Source organism: Protopterus annectens, chromosome 16.part0 (genome assembly GCF_019279795.1).
Source record: "Protopterus annectens isolate FY-2018-M chromosome 16.part0, PAN1.0, whole genome shotgun sequence".
Classification (NCBI taxonomy): Eukaryota; Metazoa; Chordata; order Ceratodontiformes; family Protopteridae; genus Protopterus; species Protopterus annectens.
The window spans coordinates 200,926,146-200,947,536 of record NC_056750.1 but is presented as its reverse complement, the minus strand read 5'-3'; the positions used below and the strand labels follow the sequence as shown (position 1 = coordinate 200,947,536).

At 41.7% G+C, this 21,391-nt stretch overlaps 1 protein-coding gene across 1 annotated transcript in view; it reads right to left on the bottom strand.

The window, feature by feature from the left end:
* The window catches only part of FA2H (fatty acid 2-hydroxylase), a 688,749-nt gene that overhangs the window by 115,194 nt on the left and 552,164 nt on the right, over positions 1-21,391 (bottom strand). Inside the window, exon 4 of the mRNA XM_044058537.1 lies at positions 7,814-7,908. Coding sequence (XP_043914472.1) covers positions 7,814-7,908 — 95 coding nt within the window. The remainder of the gene's footprint in view (positions 1-7,813; positions 7,909-21,391) is intronic.

Genomic DNA, 21,391 nt, shown 5'->3' with positions numbered 1-21,391 from the left:
CATTTTGTGAATACTCTGGGCAGTAGATAAGCCAAAGGGCAATGCTGAGAATTGATAGTGCTCTGATCCTGCAAGAAATCTGAGGTATCTTCTGCAGATTGGTCGAATAGGGACGTGCAGGTATGCCTCCTTGAGATCTAGAGTTACCAGCCAAGACTCCTTGCCCAGCATGGGAAGAAGTTGCTGTAGGGTCAGCATTTTGAATTTTGGGACAATGATGTATGTATTTAAGGTGGACAGGTCGAGAATAGGTCTCCAACTTTTTTCCTTTCTTGGAACTAGGAATAGTCTGGAATAGAACCCCTTTCCTTGCTCTGGTGTTGGCACTCTTTCCACAGCTCTCATGTTTGCTAACTCCATTATCTGGCGTAGAGCCTCTGTTTTTTGATTTGGAGGTAGAGTTGGCATTCCTCTTTTGACTGGTAAAGTGTGGAAGTGAAACCGGTAACCTTGATCTATGGTTTGTAAAATCCACTTGTCCTTTGTTATGTAGTGCCAGTTCTTTGAAAATTAGGTTAACTTTCCGCCTAGAGGAGCTGCTATTTGTTCCCTGGTAGGCGGATTTAGGGTTAAGTCACTGTGGTTGTGCTGATGTAGTGGCAGTGGCTGTGTCTGTGCCTCTGTTGTTACCTTGCCACTGTCGTCCTCTGTAGGCACCTCCTCTGGATTGGTTTCTGCCTCTGGAACGTCTATTCCTGCCCCTTTGAAATTTTGTGGAGTCAGGAAAGGACCAATTTTTGGCAGGCCAGTTCCTGCTAAACCTTGGGGGTTGAACCTGCAAGAAATCTTTAACAGTTTGAACCGATTTTGCCTTTTCTTCCATTTTCTTCATAACCTGCTGGGCAGGTGTACCAAACAAACTTGTCTTGTCCATAGGAGCATCTAGCAGCTTAGCTTTAACATGATCCGGTAAAGCTTGTTCCTTTAGCCATGCATGCCTTCTTATCACTGTGCCTGTCATGGCTGATCTAAATGAAGCCTCCAGTGCATCATAGCCACATTTTAAGGAATGGTTGCTAACCTGTTGTATGTTATTTACCATCTCTAATACATATTTCTTATCAAGAGATTCATCAGTGGTTAGTTTTTAGTTAACTGATCAAGCATAAACTCTTGGTATTGTATCATGTGAAACTGACAGTTTAAAGCTCTAGCTGAGAGAGTAGCTGAAGTGTAGACCTTTTTACCCCATCTGTCTAATGACCTTGCTTCCCTTTCAGAAGGAGTAGGGTTTTTAGCTATGGTCGTGGCTACTGCCTTGGGACCCTGGGATATAGTTTCTGGGTCTGCAAGTGGGGCCTTGTAAAGGTGGTGATGAGTATCTGGCACCCTGTAAAATCTGTCTGGTTTGGCAGGGGCTGGGGGTAAAGAATCTGGAGCGGAGCAAACATCATTGAAAGCATCATCCACCACAGAGAGGACAGGAGGTATAGCTAAGGGCCTGTGCTGTGGGAGGTGCAGAAAGGTCCTAAGTCTTTTTCTGGAGTCTGAAAAATCCTGTTGCTGCCATTGGAACTGTTCTCGCATGGCATGCAGGGTTTCCCCAAAGGAGAATTCTTCTGGTGGGGAAGCAGCTGGAATGGATTCTTCAGCATCAGAATCTTCAAAATTGGAGAAGGGAGCCTCTGGCTGGTCAGTTATGTCTGATTCATCAGCAGAATCATCAGAGGACACTGGCTCAGGGGGCTCTGCCCTAGGTCTCTTCTCAGGGGGCTGAGAGGCCCTGTCTGGGTGAGATTGAGATCCTCTAATTAAAGAAATTAAATCTTCTGCCAAAGTAAGCATTTGAGAACTAGAAGAGGGCCTGGATGTCGGGGGTTTAACAGGCACTGTCTTAGTAGTCTTGGCTGCTTTAGCCCTGGCGAAGGCCTTAATGGACATGGCTGCTGGAGGCCTAGCAGCACCACGTGTTGGGGTAGAGACATCCAAGGGGATGGTGTCTGATAAGTCAACCACCGTAGTGGGTAAAATTTCTGAGGTCGATTCAAGAGTTGTAGCAGGGGCCTCAGTTGTAGGAATAGGTTCAGCTGTACTTAGATCAGTTTTCTCGGTTTCGGCCGAAACCGAGACACTCGCGGTTTGCTTAACCATGGTTTCGGCCGAAACCGCGGACCGCGAGTGTCGGTCTTTATCTTTGCGTTTTTTGGTAGATTGGGTAGTCGGAGGATCCGACGGCATAATGTACGCAAAATCAGAACCGAAAAACTGTTCTGCAAACTCCGACCGACGCCTGAGCGTTCGTCGGTTGAAAGAAGCACAGGCCGAACAGGCTGCTACGTCGTGGGCTGGGCCTAAACAAGGCAGACAGTAAGAGTGGAAATCTTTATGAGGTATTTGTTTCCCACAGGTTAAACAATTGTTAACTTTTTCTGCCATCGGCTGAGGCAAGAAAGAGTCCCCAACGGGGTACTTAGCTTTAGAAGTCTTCGAAGTAGTATTCGGTAGAAGTAATCTCTGGATCCGACCGACCGGCACTTGCGAACAGCTTCTGCTTCGGGCGCCACGCGGCAAGAAAGACTGAGGAAAATGGCGTCGGCTGATGCTTTTATACCCGAAGACCAACAGAGATGACGTCGGGTGGAGTGCGACATCAGCCGAAGCCGGACCCGGACTTTGGAATCCGGCCGACTGAAGGGCTGCCTGACGACAGGACAACCCAGTTGTTATGACTGCAGATGCATCCATGAAGGACATCAGTATGTATATGCTGAGAGTAATGGTAGAAAAAGTTTTGATAGGAAATGCAAGAAGTTTTCCAGGGATTTAAAACAATTTGAGGATGGTACTATGTACAAATGGAACAGAAATATTTCAGTTCTTAATGGTGCATTTTACAAAGGCTCCAGTAATACTGCTAATTGTGTAGATTCTCCCAGTGTCCAAGGTGTGGATGATTTTTTATACCAGGAGACCGGGAGGGGATAAAAACGGCAAGAAGCAGGGAAGAAACAGAGTTTCAACAAATGGGGGTACCAGTACAGGGATCAATAAATTCTAGTTGTGTTGGTAATAAGGATGTATTGGTGAACAGTACCAACAATATTATAAATATTGAAGGGGACATTAAGGTATACAACTACACCCCTTTTCAAGTTAAAAAGGAACATTTTCTAGTATTTACCAAAGGGATGAAATACACACCTAGGCAACCGTTTGATGTGGTTGACACCCTAGTAGAATTTAAACTGTTTCTAAGGAAATTAAACTTGGGAATATTTTTTCGTGACAAAAAGGGGGTTAGCGTATCAAAGAATTTACTTAAGAAGAAAAGCTCCTTTACACCTCCTACACATAAAACATTAACATCCTTTGAGAATGTAGTTAGCAAAGAAATCTATACTCTGTGTAAGCAAACGAACAATACTTCATCCTGTAGCAGTTATGACAAACATCTGGGGGAAATATTAGACACCCTCAGTGAAAATAACATCAGGATCATGTCTGCTGACAAAGGGGGTGGCATAGTGTTATACGATCAGAATGCATACACAGCAAAGATTTTTGACATTCTCCACAACATTACACAATATGAGGTATCAAGTTTAAATCAGGTTAACATCGCCCACCATAGGATTGATTTACACTTGGAAGAGTTTTTGTTGGATGAGAGAATTGATGAAGAGCTCTACAAATTTCTCAAGGTTGATTTTCCCCAATTAGCTACAATATTCGGAATTCCGAAGGTGCACAAGGATGTGCTGAACCCCCCTTTTAGACCTATTATTGCAGGCAGTCACAGCAAAACCTTTCCATATGGTAGAGTGGTTGACTGTTGGGCAAAACATATTCTTGATGGGAGTCAGCACATCATCAGAGATTCGTGGGAATTTCTGGGGATTTTCACCAAAGAGTTATGGAGTTCTGGTATGATCTTTGTCACGATTGACATCAAGGATCTTTTCTCCTGTATCCCAAAGGATGAGGGGTTGGATAGATTTACAGCTAGTTTGAGGAAACACAGTGGTCTAAGTTGGGAGAAGATTCAGCTTATTTCTGAATTTACAGAAATTGTACTTGATAACAACTTCATTTACTTTGAAGGTGAATATTATCGTCAAATCTCTGGTGTGGCTATGGGGGCAGCTTGTGCCCCCATTTATGCCAATCTTGTGCTCCTGGATTGGGAGGAAGAGTTTGTGTTGAATAGTGAATGGATGGAACACATATCCTGCTATGTCCGTTACTTGGATGACTTGTTTTTGTTATGGAAGGGGGACACTACTTCATTATCTAAATTCATTGAATACATTAACCAGACTACCACATATTTAGAGTTTGTATATCAATACAACAGGAGTGGAATTAACTATCTTGATGTGTATATATTCAATGATGGGGTGTCCTTTCAATCTAAGATGTACAGAAAGGACACATTTAGTAATGGTTACTTGGATTTTAGTAGTAGTCACCCCTACTCACAGAAACGTAGCATAATCAAAGGGCAGTGCATTCGGGCTGCTAGGATGACAACAGTCCGTGCGGACATGGAGTTGGAAATCAACCATATAGGGAGAATGTTTAGGGACAAAGGCTATCCACCCAACTTGATTACGGATGTGACCAGGTATGTGATACAGGAATGGGGGAAAAAGTACACACCACTTTTGGGGAAGGGGTCAGTCCTTCTTGATACCAGCAAGAAATGTCAAGATAATAAAGGTACCAATGAATATTCGAAGTCCTACATTGTTAAATATGGAAAACATGTAGGTGATGTTAAAAAAATCATCACTTCTAACTGGAACATCATTACCAGTGATGAGTCTATCAAAGATTTTGTCAGTGGCAGACCCACCTTTGTATACAAAACAGGCCCGAACATTAAAAATCTTATTGAATGGAAGGCCAATAGACAAGGGGGGAATAAGAACACACAGAGAGGGGGGACTAGGAAATGTGGTAGATGTTCCCAATGTGCCTTTATTTGTGAGGACGTTTGTTGCACTTTAAAAAACATCAACAACAACAAAATTAGGTTTGCTTATGGCAATTGTAATACCAAACATTTGATCTACTTAGCTATGTGTTGTTCCTGTCCCTGCTTTTATGTCGGGAAAACCGACAGACTGTTAAAAAATAGAATTTATGATCACATTTACTGTATAGGGAGGAGGGACGACAACAATGCTTTATTTCGCCACATTTCTAAAAGCAAAACATGTGATAAGTTTAAATTTGCAATTTTGGAAGTAGTAAGGGACAATCCGAGGGGTGGGGATATCAAGAGAACAGTGGGAGAGAAAGAAATCAAATGGCAGTTGAAATTAAATGCAGCTTGCCTTCCAGGTTTAAATGACATGATTCCCACAAAACCCTTGATTAGGAACACATAACCTCTCTAGTAGTTAAATCTTGTCCTCAAAATTGCAATAAAAATTTCATTAAAAGTATACACTTGTAAAACCTATACATAGAGTTTTATTACCTTTTTACAAAGATTATTTTAAAGTATTTTAAGGTATTTACTGGTAGTGTTTCAGCAAATAGTTGAATTTTGCATTTAATGAACTTTGTCTCTATGGACATTGACGTCAAGTTAAATCAGAATTATGTGACAGTGTTTGACAATGTATAACTGTGATATTTTTAATTTGAACAACACAGCATAACACTGGTTTTTGTCAGGACTAAGCTTTCATTCTTAAATGTAGTTAGGGGCAAGATACAGAAGGAATGCAGTTTTCTTCTTACATTTCTAAATAAAAGACTTAAGTTCAATTAACACTCATCAGGCATCTTTTTAAATGCATAAGTACAAGAAACACAACTTACTACTTTTTTTTTCTAAAAGCCAGCTGATTTTCAAATGATATTTACAATTCAAAAAAGTGTTAAAAATTCTAAGAACACAGAATGATCCTCAGGTCAGTGGGTAAAAGCTACATACTGATGCTATTGCATAACCTATTAAGTCTACTTCCTGGTCTTTACTTCATGATTCTCATTCAGTCAAGGATCATTTTATGTCCATAGTTTCTGTCAATCAAGGGTTAGTAATGTATTCCTAAATGGAAATGACTTCAGAACAACAGTGGGCCTTCCCTGAGAAAATGATCACTGAAGGGTGAATGGCTAATGAACACACTTAGGAAGCCCCTGAGTGTATGTTTATATTACTGAATTACTTTCACTGGTTTTCCTCGGCGTTCGTCAAAATCTACTGCCAATCATTAGCGGACCAGAGTTCCGCTGTGGCGACCCCTAACCGGGAAAAGCCGAAAGACAACAACAACTTTCATTTGTTTTCAAGGATGGTTCTTAGTTACAACAGATACTTTAGTGCAATTGTAATAGATTACTCACAGAGCTTTTGAGGCTACAATTTACATTACTCATGCTCAAGGACCCCCTGTTTGCAATCATCAATTGAACAACAATCCAGTTCAATCAAAATCAGCCCAGTTCTGTACCAGTAAATGATGCAGCCTCCCTTTTCACTAACCCACACCATAGTAAATCACCCTTCTCCTCGACATGAGGCAGACCAGATGCATTGCCATTTTGCATGATGGAATGCCATTCCTGTGATAATATGATACCTATTTCATTTTCATTTTTTTTTTTAAATTGCATGCTGGCAATACGGTTTTGGGTGGTCAGACCAGGGTAAGAAACTGACTATGATCCAGAATGTTGTTCTTGCCTGACCTGCTCTTCCCACTTTGGGCTAGTCTCCTAGACCTTCTGTTGCAGGCTGTTGTGTCTCAGACTAAGACGTCTCAATGCCACTTACAAAACATTTTAAATCTCAGTAAATGTAATGTGCAGTTTCAAAACATGGGCAGAATCTGCCACCAGGAACTCATAGGAAGCAGAAGCAATGGATGTAGGGCAGTAGTAAGTTGGTAATGACTGCACAGTTAATGTAAGTGGTAGAGGGTGCTTTAGGATGGCATATCAGACACATAGCAGTGGTTAAGACCATAACAGATATCTAGTGTGTGGTCCCTGGCTTTCAAAGAGAAGCAAGAGATTACACTGTGATGAAAAACATGGTTGTGGTCCCATGCGATTCTCAAATTAACTGATTTTTATGTCCTATTCTGAACTGTGCATTCATGGCTATGACCTAATAACATTTTTCTGAACAGTGAAACTGAGTTGGTATTTACAATTCGCCATGTCATATTCTATAGTCTTCTGTGACAATTGTACTTCACTGTTTTGTCCTCTGTTTTCTAAATTCATCACAGCTGCTTTGATCTTTTAAAAAGGATGAGGATAGAGCAGCCAGATGTTTCTTATTCTCAGTAGGAACATACAGTCTCTCTGACCAGCTAGTGCTGGATAACCTAAATTATGCAGTGTGAATTTTTACCTTTGATCCAAACAATAGATGTAAATCCATGATTTCTCTGATGTATAACATTTTTCACACAAAAAACTCCTTAATGTGGGACACCGGGGATACTTTCTTAACAAGCGGCTCCTAGCAGCTAATATAGTTCTGAATAAGGTGCTGTTTATCAATTTTTTAATATGACAGGTGAATAGGTTCATAGGTTAGTACTAGGCTAACTGCCCTTGCGAGCCATTTTAAGCCTAGCCAATTATCCCCTGTGAGACTCAAACCCTGCACCTTGTGTTTGTAAGGCAAACACCTTAACCATTAGGCTATCCTCCCTACAGTATGATATAATTGTAATTCTTCATTTTTTTTTCTACCTGTATGGCTATATTGTGGGTGAAATGGATCCTTATATATCAGCAGATTGACCTTGCTATGATACATTAAATGCATAAAAACAAACAATAAAATACAGCACATGACCTCAGTAGTAAGTACTTACGCAAATATTATCTAACTTCATACCTGATGAATAAAGATTATAGTCTTGTGACAAAAGGTTACTGCCACGCCAGCAAAGGAAAAAAATTACTGGAATCCAGACAAGAGGTACCATATACCTGCCAAAAAAAAGACAATGAAAAGTAGACAAGTTTGTTGAACAAGACAGGACAATCTTTATTTATCTCTTTGTATCAGCAAATAAAGCAGACAAGTCTGTTTCTCACAATTTTCATATTAACTGAGTAATAACTTTATTATCAAATGCAGGTAAGTGTACATCTACTTGTGTTTTGTACCAGGTTAATTTTTTCTCATGCCAGCATGGTTTGTTGATTAAAGCTCAAAAAATGTGTAACAGGTAACATTAAGGAAGACTCCAGCTTTATATACTTTCATAACAGGGCACCGAGCAAGTGAAGTACATTACAAGCAAAGACCTGATTGTGAACAAGAACTATCAACTAATCTGTTGGCACTATGGAACTGTTACAGCTGTAGTTGGGGAACATTAGCAACCAAAAACAAACATTATATACTTACTGTAATAATAGTCCAATGCTGTCTGTCTCTATCTAATTCACCCTGTGTGTGTGTGTGTGTGTGTGTGTGTGTGTGTGTGTGTGTGTGTGTGTGTGTGTGCGCGCGTGCTTGTGTGTGTGTGGGGGGGTTATCATATCCGACTCAGGTCTGACACCAGCCAAATCCATGAGACTTCAACTTGCTGGGCTCTGGCTCCCCTACCCACAGTTCCCTGCTCCCTAGCAGATATCCTCTGACTGAATTTGTGCTTTCTCAACCTAACTCAAAATTATATTTCCCACATAAAGAAGGAGAGCAAAGGACTCCAAGAAAAAAGAGGAACAAACTTCCCTCGCTAGGCTACCTTAGGTGAAGAGACTCACCAAAAAGGTGGGGACAGGAGACAGGGAGGTTGAACCAGACAGAGAAAGACAACACTGATCTATCATTATAGTAAGTACAGAACTTTCATAGTTGATGTTGTCTCCTCCATCTGGCTGCAACCTGCAGGACAGAGTCCCCAGCCATGTAAAATCCCTGGGATGATCTATGGAAGGATATTCCACAACATGGTGTAGCCAAAAGAAGCCCTGTACCTAGACTGAATGTCCAGCTTGCAGTGAGAAATAAAGCTGCAAGAGCACCCAAGTAGTTGCTGCATAAACATCATCTAAGGAAGCTCTAGAAAAGAAAGCTGCAGGGCTCTAGTACAGTGATCTTTAGGCTTACCATGCAAAGTTTTGCCTGACAAGGTATAAGCAAAGGAAATATAGTCTGACAGCCACTTGGATAACATCACTTTAGACACAGGTCTAGCCAATCTGGATTTTGAAAAGGAAACAAACAGCTGATTAGATTTTCTAAATGATTTTGTTCTGTCCAGGTAAAATCTCAGTTGTCTGTGCACTTCCAAACAATGCAGCAAGTATTTGCCCTTGTTCAAAAAAAAAAAAAAAAAATACAGGAAGGAGAATTGACCTATTCAAATTACTCTCAGTCATGTGTGTGAAGTGAGACCCTATCTTTGTGTAACATCAAATAAGAAGGAATAGTATCCAGAGCTTGTAACTCAGATACTCTCCTGGCCAAAGTAACAGCCACTAGGAACAAGGTCTTCCAAGAAAACAACTTTAGGTGTGTCATAGCAGAAGATTCAAAAGGAGGACCTGCAAGAACTTGTAAATATAAGGTAAAATCCAAGGAGGGATGGGATCCTGAATGGAGGGGGGGGCAAAAAATGTGCTTTTGCGAAATACCTTTGAAATTTTCAGAGCAGCCAAGGGGACATTATCCCCACTGACATGAAAATTAGATATGGCTGCTAGCTGTATCTTGATTGTAGGAAAACTAGAGCCTGAATTAAATAACTCAGCAAGAAAATCCAAAACTGACTATAAGAGAGTGGAAAAAGTATCAAATGCTTAACACCTTACATCCGGGTGACACCTCTAGGTGCATCTGCAGTTAACTCCTACTGACGCCTCTAGGCATCAAATATTGCTTGTTCATATTTGCATCAATAATTCCAAAACCATGCTATGTACAGTTTTTTTAAACATTTCATCTTAAAGCTTACACAAAAGTAAACTCAACTTCGTTAATATTTGACCTCTGTCTAGTGCAGGTAAATAGATATTAACTGTTGCTTTTACGATATTAATTTATATAGATGTAATCTTCACATTTTTCTAAATATCACAACAACCAAGCAACTCATACAGAACTCTTAGCCTCATATGAAAGCTCTCAGCTACATGAATAAAATGCTGCTGACAGTATGTGTGTAACTTGTGTAGTTGCTGAGATATTTTAAGTTGTTTACAAAATATTTCAAATGTAATAGTTAGTGTGTTCACTGTGACTTATAAAATTCAGTTTAAGACCTAGAACCTAAAAAATACTACCACTATAAAAATAGTTTGTGCTAAAGAGTTTGTCATTTATACTTCCTTAATAATGCTTATGGTTCCAGAAATATGAACATTTGTTTGAAATGTGAGGGCATAATTTGATTCTGTGAAAAGGCTTAGGCTCTGCCATACATGCCAATATCTTACATTATGGGGGGACAAAGATCCAAAAATAGGGACAGATTTTAAACAGTGCTTTTACAAACCCAGAAAGTAGCTAAAATAACATGTTTTGTGTTAAAATGCATTTTCTAAAGGATATGAAGTCTGAAACTCGTGTATGTCATTATTTAGTAATTTCATTCCTCAGATCATCCAAGTGATTTGCCAGAAAAACATAATTTTTTATGAGAAACAGACTGAAATTTTGAGGTGAGTCTGGACATTCTGCAAAAATTTGTAGAGTTGAGAGGTACGGCCGCTCCGCCCATTGGAAGTTGCAGTGCAAACTTCCTGAGCTCCATTGGAGTGAATGAGTTAAGATTCCCCCCATATTGTAAAGTGCTTCTATTTACTTGAGTACACCTTCCTAGTAGATAGCTTTTGGGATAAGGACAAATATGCATAAAACTGTCTGATAGCCTTGTATTCCTGGCCATCAAGGGAACTGGACAAACCATATCATTAACTTGAGGGACTGCAGGTTGGGAGGATCCAGACCCACTGAATGAGAAATAAGATCCAGAGTGGGATCCAGAACCCAAGGACGGTATAGGTTCATAGGTTGGTACTGGGCTATCTGCCCGAAGGCATATATTAGCCCAGCCACGTTGTGCGGTATTCACTGCCCCTTTAGTAGTTCCCTAGACCCTTGTACTAGCAGCTAGTACCCTTGGCTCCTATCTAGTAGTGCTGTTGGTGTGATCCCCGGTGTGAACTTTCTGTTACCCATCTACTCATCAAGGTTCCTCTTGAAGAGTGATAGTGAGGGGCTCTGTCTTATGTAGATCGGGACCCGGTTCCATAGTAAGGGAAGTCTCTGCGAAGGGAATCTATCCCTCCAGCATGTTCTATTCATTGTTGTGTTGAGGTTTATATCCCTAGAGCGTGTAGCTCGAGTAGATTTGGTTTTGCTAAGATGGAGCATGTTCAACAATTCTGGGTTGGACATGGCTCTGTACGTTAGACAGAGATCGCCTCTGAGAAAGCGATATGCAACAGAGAACAGTCTTAGCTTTTTCAATCATGCTGCATAGGGCAACTGTTTGAGGCCAGTAATCCTCTTGGTTAGGTACCTTTGTGGTCTCTCCAGCTGCTGGAGATGTCTAGCCAGGTACATTCCAATTGGTGCATTGTACTCAATAATGGGTCTGATGAGGGAAGAGTAGAGGGGCACCATTACATCCTTAGATCTTGATGCGAACCCTTTCGTGATCAGATGGGTCACATAGAAGGATTTTCTAACCACTTTGGTAACATGGTTATCAAAGGAAAGCTGACTATCTACTTGGGTCCCTAGATCCCTTATTTCTTCTTCAGATTTCAAGGGATTACCTCCTATGTGGTAGTTCGCGGGTACTCTGTTTTTTTCAAAGGGGATTACTACACATTTTTTTGCATTTAGCTTGAGACCATGGCTTTGACACCATGCATCAGTCTCATTTAGGCCCTTCTGGAGGATCTCCATGTCATCCAGAGACTCTATTATAGCACCCAGTTTGCAGTCGTCCGCAAACTTAGTCAGCCACAGCCCTTCCGTGCTTGCCTGTACTTCTGAGAAGTATATGCCAAACAGGAGGGGCCCCAGGACAGAGCCCTGAGGCACACCACTCATTACTGGTCTGGATTCGGACATAGATCCCACTACTCTTACTTTATGGGATCTGTCTGAGAGCCAGTTTGTGATCCATCTTGTGACATAAGGGTTTATGCCCAGGCTGGTGAGCTTATCAATAATACCTGAATGGGGAATGGTGTCAAATGCTTTAGCAAGGTCAAGGTAAGCCGTGTGTACCTCCTTTCCCTTATCTATAGCCTGAGTAACTGTCTCAATGAAATCCACCAGGTTCAGGAGGCATGATCTGCCCTTGACGAAGCTGAACTGTGTGGGGTCCAGCGACTGGAGGTTCCCAATCTCTCCATTTATGAGTTCCATAATGATTCGCTCCATAGCCTTACAGATCAGACTGGTCAGGCTTATTGGACGGTAGTTCCCAGGGTCAGTTGTGGCCCCACCCTTGTGTAGCGGGACCACCATTGCCGTGTGCCATTCTATGGGCACATATCCTGTGGAGAGGCTGAGACTGAACAGGGTATTAAGATGCGGGGTTAATTCCTTTTGGAGCTCAGATGACACAGCCTGGGACACCATCTGGTCCCATGGAGGCAGTGTTTTTAGCTTTAGATAGAGCCTTGTTAACCAACGTATCAGTAATAATTGGACTTACACAATCCCCTAGAATGGTAATAGGCCCTTTAGGTGGTTGCGGGGGGGGGGGGGGGTTGCACTGAACCTGTCAGCCAAGCAGCCAAGATGTTGGCAATGTCAGAAGGGTCAGTGTATTTTGCTCCATTTTGTACTACCTCAGAATAGACCTGAGCGTTGCCATTTAGGATTTTGATGTAGCCATAGAAGGCCTTATGGTTATCCTTGGCATCCTTGGCAACTTTCTTTTCAAAATTAGCTTTAGTTGACTTGATGAGGGCCCTCAATTTCTTATTAATGCTGATCAGGGATGATTTTTCTACTTGAGATTTGGCCTTTTTTTGTATAAGTCTCCTCCTTTTATTGTAAAGTTTGCTTATGGCCGGGGTCCACCAGACTGGTTTCTTCTTGCTTGAGGAAGGAGTCTTGGTTTTATTTGGGATAGCACGGTCCATGCAATCCTGAAGATGCATATAGAGTGCCTTGGTGTAGGATTCCGCATCCTGGATATCATTATCCTTCTGCAAGGGAATAGTGAAGCTTTCCACTTCGAATGCAAGTAGTTTGAAATTTGCTTTGGAAAGGTTTTTGACTATGGTTTCTTTGATTGGGGGAGGTGGAGGAGTGAGGATGTCCAGTATCTCAGAAGAGGCCATATAAAAGGGAACCACATGTGACAAGGCCAGAGAGGAGATATGAGGTCACTGTCCCTCTGCAATGGGCTGCCTTCTAAAGAAACTTGATTATCAGGGGGAACTGAAGGATAACCATACAGAAGACCTGTGGGCCAAGCATACAGAAGAGCATCTCTGGGTGATTTCCCCTGAGGATGGACTAAGGCATAATAACTGTTGCATTTGTTGATGGAGGAGGAAGCAAATAGGTCACAACATAGAGTACCCCAGCTCTGAAAAATCCAACCTGCAATTCTTGGATTAAGAGACCATTTGTGAGGAAGAAGAATGGTCCTGCTCAAACTGTTGACCAGAATATTGGCTCTCCCTGGTATGTGTGTTCCAATCAGAAATTGTTGAGATGACATCACCCATTGTCAAACCCTCATGGCCAGTTGACAAAGGGGATAAGAATGTGTCCCCCCATTTATTCAGATACCAGACAATGAACATATTGTCCGTCTGCATCAAAATCACACCACTGGAGTGGACATCCTGAAAAGCCTGCAACTCAAGGAAGACAGCCCTCATCTCCAGAACACTGACATAAATGTTGGTCTCTGTAGAAGAAATTTGAACTATCTTCCCTTCAAAATGCACCCCCACCCAAGAAAGAAGGCATCTGTGCCAACTGTGGTCGAAGGGTGGGGAAGAATGTATGGTCTTCCATTGGTCAGTAAGGGTAACTATAACCACCACCAAATCTGATCATACACTTTTGTCAACCTGATAAGGAAGTCCATTAGATGAGTCAAATAGGACAACTGCAGTGAAATAGTCCATTGCAGAGTCCTCATGTGTAACTTTGCTAAGGAGACCAATCCTACTGAGGCTACAATGTGGCCCAAGAGTTTCAAAACTGCATGAAATGGAGGTTTTCAAAGGCAAGCACAGATATTGTCTGGGATCAAAGACTGATGACTCTGGAGCTTGGGAGCTTGGCAATTTGGGAGATGGTATCCAGGTGGCAGCCTATGATCTCCAATGTCTGCACAAGTTGAAAACTTGACTTTTGATAACTAACAGTTATCCCCAATGCACAACTGGAGTAAGTTATCCCAGGCCATGACTAGAGAAACTGTCATGGGGGAAGTGAGGAGCTAATCATCAAGATAAGGAAAGACCTGCAATTCCTGCAGCTGGAGTCAGGCTGGCACCACTGCGACACACTTGATAAACACCCAGATAGTGGTGGAGAGACTGAATGTTAAGGCTCTGAACTGATAATGATCATTCCCCAGCTGGAAGTGCAAGAACCTCCTAAAATGCCTCTCTATCTTGATATGATGGTAGGCATCCTTGTGGTCTATCGAACACATCCCATCATCCTTCCTCAACAGAGGTATAATGGACTGTACAGTGACCATCTGGAATTTGATCTGTTTCAAAAAGGGATGCAATTTGTTCAAGTCTAAAATAGTCCTGGCTCCTTGTTTGTTTATGACACCAAAAACAACCTTGAGTAGATTCCAGATCCTTGTTGGTTTGGTGGGACCTGTTGGATAATTTGATTTGCTAGCAGCTTTTGAATTTCTACTGTTGCCTGCTGTCTCTGATGGGGTGGCATGTCTTAGAGATATCTGTGACTGAATCTTGGAATTTCTAAAAAAGGAATAGTATAGCCTCTGGATATGACTCTTATCAACCACATGTCCAAGGTCATGGTCTCCCAAGCTTCTGGTTGAAGAGCTAAGTGACCCCTGACTGCCTCCAGAGCAGGACAGTTGAGCAACCCTTCAGAATCACTGGAAGCACCCAACAGAGAAAGCTCTGCAAAACTGCCCATTCCCCATGGACGGCACCCATTATGGTAACCCCCTGCTATAGATGGAGCCCTCAGAATGAGTATCCTGACAAGGCTGCTGCAATTTTCTAAAGGACTGATGTTTGACCCCCTTCTGATTCCTTGAGAATCCGAAAGCAAAATGCACTCCTACTGTAGACAGTGTCCTCCCATCTTGCTTGGTCTAAGTAAGAGTGTCTTTGATCTTTGGCCAAACAAGAAAGAGCCATTGAAAATGGCATTATTAAAAGATTCCTTGAAACAGTCTGTGAAATTGCCTAGCTGCATCAAAGCATGGTATTGCACGGCAATGTCGGTGCCAGCTACTCGGGATGCTCCATTGGCTGCATTCAAAATCAACTTCATGGTAAATATTGGCAGTAGACTGAAGACTACACAACTCAGTCTCCAGTGCCTTCTGAACCTCCAGAGATCATGGTGTCTTAATATTCCTAGACACTTCAGCCACAAGGTCATGTTGAAGCCTTGTCAAGTGGGAAAGGTAGTTAAATGCCCTTAAAGCGAATGTTGCTGATGCATAAGACTGCTTCCCAAGCTGGTCCAAAGCCCGAGACTCTGTTTTCAGGGGATGGACTAAGGAACTATCCTCAGAGTTCTATCTTTGTGGAGACCCCCACCACAATTGCATCCATGGCCAGACCCTTACTCCAGTGTAGCCAATGGAGCATGAATTTTGTTAGGCTTCTTGTTGGGTTCCTTCCACTCCCTCTGAAACACTAGATCAATGAGATGGGCCCTCACCAAAGGCCTTCAAAAGTACTGACTCCTCTGGAGAAGGGGCTTCAGTGATTCAGTCCCCACACTGGCAGAGAAGCTCAAAAAAATTGCCAAAGGAGGCATCATCTCATAGTGACTTAGGAGACCCCTCTCTTTCCTCGAGGTCAGTATCCTCAGTCCTCGGGGAAGAGGTGCTTCCTCTTGTATCGCCTGTTATCTGAGACCTCCCATTCCAGAGAATCCGGTGGAGAGAAGGAAGTGGCAGGCAGCCCAAGAAGGGGGATGGATCGAAGGCCAGCTGGCATGGGCTATGCTGGACTAGGCTGATGATTAGTCGCAGACACAGATGAGAATGAGGAGGAAACACAAGCTGAAGAAGACTGACTCATCTCCTTAGTCGAAAAGACAGAGGTGGAAGTTGGCCACCCAGAGCTAACAATCCCAGGATCCAAAGAGACCCAAGATGTAGCTGAACCCAGGGAAGCTACACTCCACCCCATTGTTGAGACTGGAGACAAGCTGTTGAAGGCCGACTCCCCAAGAGGGAGGGACAAACCTGAAGCAGGAGTTGTTGAACCCGACCCAGAAAACCAACCTCAAAGTAATGGCTCTGAGGTCCAGTCGGCTCCAATGCAGCCAGATTCAAAGACACCAAGGTTGGAGTTGGACCCAAACATGGGCAAGCCATCAGATCAACCCAGAAGTTGGAAACACAGCCGGGCCTGGGGGAGAAAACCAGGGTGACTGAAACGAGGTACCAGGGAGGGATCCCGGGTCTGAAGGAATAAGGCATAGTTGCATATGAACCTGTAACAAGGAACTCATCAGCTACTCCATATCAAACCCTCACAAACAGACAAACAAAGCAGGAGGAATTGAGGTGGGAAGCCCTCAAGCAATAATATATGCACTTGTCGTGCTCATTCTGAGAAGGGAGCTTGTGGTCACAAGCATCACATTTCTTAAAACCCTTATCCATAGATAGGGAAAAAAGAAGCAAAGTACACACACACTAGAACACTACACTAACACACAGCAAAAAGCTATCCTACACTGATAAGGACAGAGACAACGAGGTAATCAGAAATTCTCTAAAGCCGGAAAAGCCTACCACTAACTAAACACACACACACAAAAATCAAAAACTTTAAATCCTAAATACCTAGCGCCTATAAGCATAACTATCTAACCTATGAGCTAACAATAATGTAACTGTGCTGTAAAGGGTAGGTGTAGAAAAGGCACCAAAAAGCACACAGCCGCTGTGCTGTATGACAAAGCCATGGATTGAGCTGCTGACTGGAATGGTGACAAACTTGATCTGAGGTATCCACTATTGTGGGTAGGGGAATCAGACCCTTTTGAGTTGAAATCTTGTGGATTTGGCTAGCATTATATCCCAGTCAAATTTGATAAACCCCAACCCTTACAGGCTGAAGTCGGACAGAGAAGACAACATCGGACTCCCAGAAGTATCATTTTATGAGGGAGATCAACAAAGTTTAAAGAAGATAAGTAAAAAAACATACTCAAATGCCATTTCAGTCAACAATCATGCCATCAGAAATTCCTTGAAAAGTGTTTTCATTTAGGCCAAAGCCCCTCCCCCACATGCCTCCATGCAGGAGATTATATCCCTCTGCATCCCTTTCTGCTATGATATTGAGCTCTATGATAACTGCAATACAAAGATAAGAAGAAATGCTGCCTTACAGCAATCCATATTGAAGAATAAGCATTTTCTGTGTATTGGCTTAAAATGCCAATAAGAATACCTAGCTATTTAATATTTACATGTTTCCACTAAAAAACAGCAAATGTTAACAGGGCAGTTCATATAACCTTAACAGAGGTAAAATAATTTTGGCTATTTTTCCACAGCACTGTTTTGAAGTATTTTAGAATGGGCACTTATATTTTGTATCATGCTGCTAGAGATTTATCCATTTTATGGTCCAAGTCCAATAAAAATAAGGCTGTGGGATTTTCCTATGCCTCGCATGGAAGGTTTCTTACCAAATGTGTAATTCTACAGGAAAAGTTACAGCATCAACCAATTCAAAATAGTTATTTTAGTACCATAGTACCATTATCAAAACAGTCACACTATTGATGAATTTTAGTTGTTTCAACAGATTAATTTGTTTCTTTTGATGAATTTTAGTTGTTTCAACAGATTAATTTGTTTCTTTTTTCAAAAGTTTTTATTTATTTTAAAAGCATAAAAACACAAAAAGAAAAAAAAAGACAAAAACTGTATACGGTATTTATAAAATATAATATGTAAATCAAATCTTAAATGTTTATACAAATCCCAACTGCTGATTTTATCCTAAACATATTTCTCTAATGACAATTCCAACTTATTCCAATATCTAAACCTGAGCGTTTTATTATTAAATTTTAAAGTGATGGGACTCATTTCTTTTTGATATACAATGGAGGTTAGAACAAGAATCTCACTAAATTTAGATGGAATTTCACTTTTCCAATTAGATTTTATTATCTTCCTTGTAATTACCAATAAGGTCCTAAGTAAGGATATTGTGAAATATCTGTGCGGTTATGAATAGGAATAACAATACAGGTTAACAATAAAATATCAGCTATTATGTATTCAAACACAAAAATTGTACAAAATATACATTTCCCCAGCTCATTTTTCACATCTTAAAAATATATTTGTCAACTTTAACTACTTTTTTGCATCTCCAACAGAGTGTATCATATAACTGATTTGTTAAAATCATTCTCTAGGTCTCCTTGCTCGTTTTTCTGTTTAAAACTTTCATTTAGTGTCTCACTGCTGTTTTTATGCTATGATAAACATTTCTGTAGTGTTTTCTGCATAAAATAGTGTAGCTAGTAGCTGCAGCACAGTTTCCCACCCTCCTTCCCTATTGCTGTCTTGTTCTTAAGCTTGGTGGCTTTGCAGTTGCCCACCCCTAGTGTAAATCTGATCTGGGACACACCAAGTCCAGTCTCATTAGTTCATTCTACCTAATACAGAGAGAACATTTGGGAAGGCCAACCCCGCTTAGTTTCTTAACCTTGAATTATCTTCTGTTCCTTTTTTATCCCTTTCCACTTTACTAAAAAAAGCAACACTTTATTCAACTGCTTTTACAGTATTTGTTTCCTCCTACTACTCTTTTACTTCATATTGCTTCTTCTACTAATTGTTCTCTAAAGTGTTCAATTTCATCTTTTCTTCTACATTTATTACTGCTTGTTTTTAGCCTGTTTAAATTGTAAGTGCTATTCTAAGCCTCTTAGTTTTGATTTAAGCACTTGGGCTTTAGGCCTGCCCTTTAGCTCTCCCTGGCTTCTCTCCCTCAGATTCTGACAAATATGGATGGACAAATTCCTACGGTTTCTCCTGCCAGCCTGGTTGATATGGGTATCCTGTGACAGTGTAGCAACTGCCTCATTTACATGGACAACCATCTACTACCACCACCAAGGAACACAATTTGTGAGAAATGTAATTGCATTAAGAACCTACAGTTTATGCTCTCTCTGTCACAAGCCAGTATATCTGGCACTAAGAAAGTTGTCAGCACAAACACTACACCTCAAGCACCACCCACAACTACACAACACACACCCACATATGTGGAGATTTTCAACAAAAACAAACCCAAAGAAAAGAGACCTCAGAGGCAAAAACACAAGTGAACTCCACAACCCCTCCGCACCACATACCATGCATAGTCCACACACCTGTGTCTTGCAACCACTAAGGCCTAACCATAAACCCAATATATTAGTCATAGGAGACTCCATTGTGAGACACACAGATGTGCCTCTCACCAGGCTGGATAAGAAGAAAGTCATGGTTGTTTGTCAGGTGCCAAAATCTGCCATATCACACCCGCACTCAAGTCTGTCAACAACAGGTACTGTTATGACTCTGTCATAGTCCATGGTGGCGTGAACGACTTGAGATGTACCTCCCTGGACTATATGAAGAGAGACATGATTGAGCTCGCTGAATATATGTCCCAGGCAGGTATTTCCCTAGCCTTAAGCAGCATTCTACTGTCACCCAAAATGATGCCTCAATACAACCAGAAAATGACTGACTTTAACAATTGGCTTAGTTTCTCGTGTTATTCCAGGGGATCCAGTACCTGACAGACCACAGTGCTTTGATAGAGAAGGCATGCATCTGTCTCACTTGGGCGTCAGGCTTCTGGCAAAGGCCCTTGCCTCCTCCATAGTGCCTTTTTTAGGAAAAGTCATGAGGTTGATACTACCAACATAAAAATTTCAACAAAACGCAAATTAACAATCATTCAGCTAAATGCTAGGAGTCTAAACATGAAACTGCACTCATTGCAAACATTCATAACCCTGGAAGATGCTAACATTTGTGGAGTAACAGAAACCTGGTTCAAAGCTGCGGAGAGCACCCCAGCCTTACCTGGTTACTCATCCTATCATACATTCAGACCCCAAACTGTGAGCAGCAAAGCTAAAGGAGATAGAGTTCCAATATATATTAAAGACACACACACCTCCAGGCTGGGCAAACAGTATGACACACAGGAGACACTCCAGGTGCAGTTAGCCATTGACAAGACCCCTATTCAAATCATAGCTAGCTACAGGCCCCCAAATTTGACTCAAGATGCCTACTCCACCTATCTGTAACTCTTCAAATCTATCAAGATTCAACCCTTTACCTTGATCCTGGGTGACTTTAACTACCCAACCATAGACTGGAAAAAAACTACTCATTCCAGAACACAAATGCTCAGAGATTCCTCGATTTTATAGATGCAAATGCCTTGGAACAGCTAGTTAATAGCCCCACAAGAGGTGATAATGTCTTGGACTTGTTATTAACCAACATGAGTAACCACTGCAGCACCCCTACAGTATTATCCTCCCTAGTAAGATCTGGCCATAAAGTGGTCACTTTCAAAGTCACCATCTCCCCTGACCTCCTTCTAGCTAGGGTCAAAAAAAAAAACTTCTCCAAAGCTGATTACAACCTCCTGAGGGATGGTATAAACAGCTTCACAGCCCTCTTCCCCTCTGTAGGAACTGGCACCAATGCCCAAATCTACACAAAGTACTATACGAGCATTTATATAGATGCATGGAATCAGGAATACTTGACAGGACAAAATCATCCCCCGCAAGGAAGAGTAAAACTGTCTGGTGGACAGCTGCAATAAATAAACTATATAACAAAAGGAAAAATGCTCCCCAAGACCAAGAAGGAGCAGGTGCCCAATTGGAAGCAATCTCTCCTTAGCCTGAACAAGTGAAATCCTCTGAAGCCAACTTTGAGTCCAAATTGGCCACATCTACTAGTGACAATCATAAGGCTGTCTTCACATATGTCCACAATGTCAAAGGAAGCACCCAGATCTGTTCAGAACTGGTGGTTAAGGACACCTCATATACAAATGATGTAGATATAGTCAACCTACTGGGTGACGGATTCAGTCAAAACTTCACGCCTCTGTCCCCCCCCCACGTCAGTAAATCAGTACATCCTCAGTACCTGCCCTCCACCCCTTATCTCTAGGAAACAGGTCATCACTGCCCTCTCAAAGGCAAAAAATACAGCCTCCATGGGACCTGATAACATCCCAG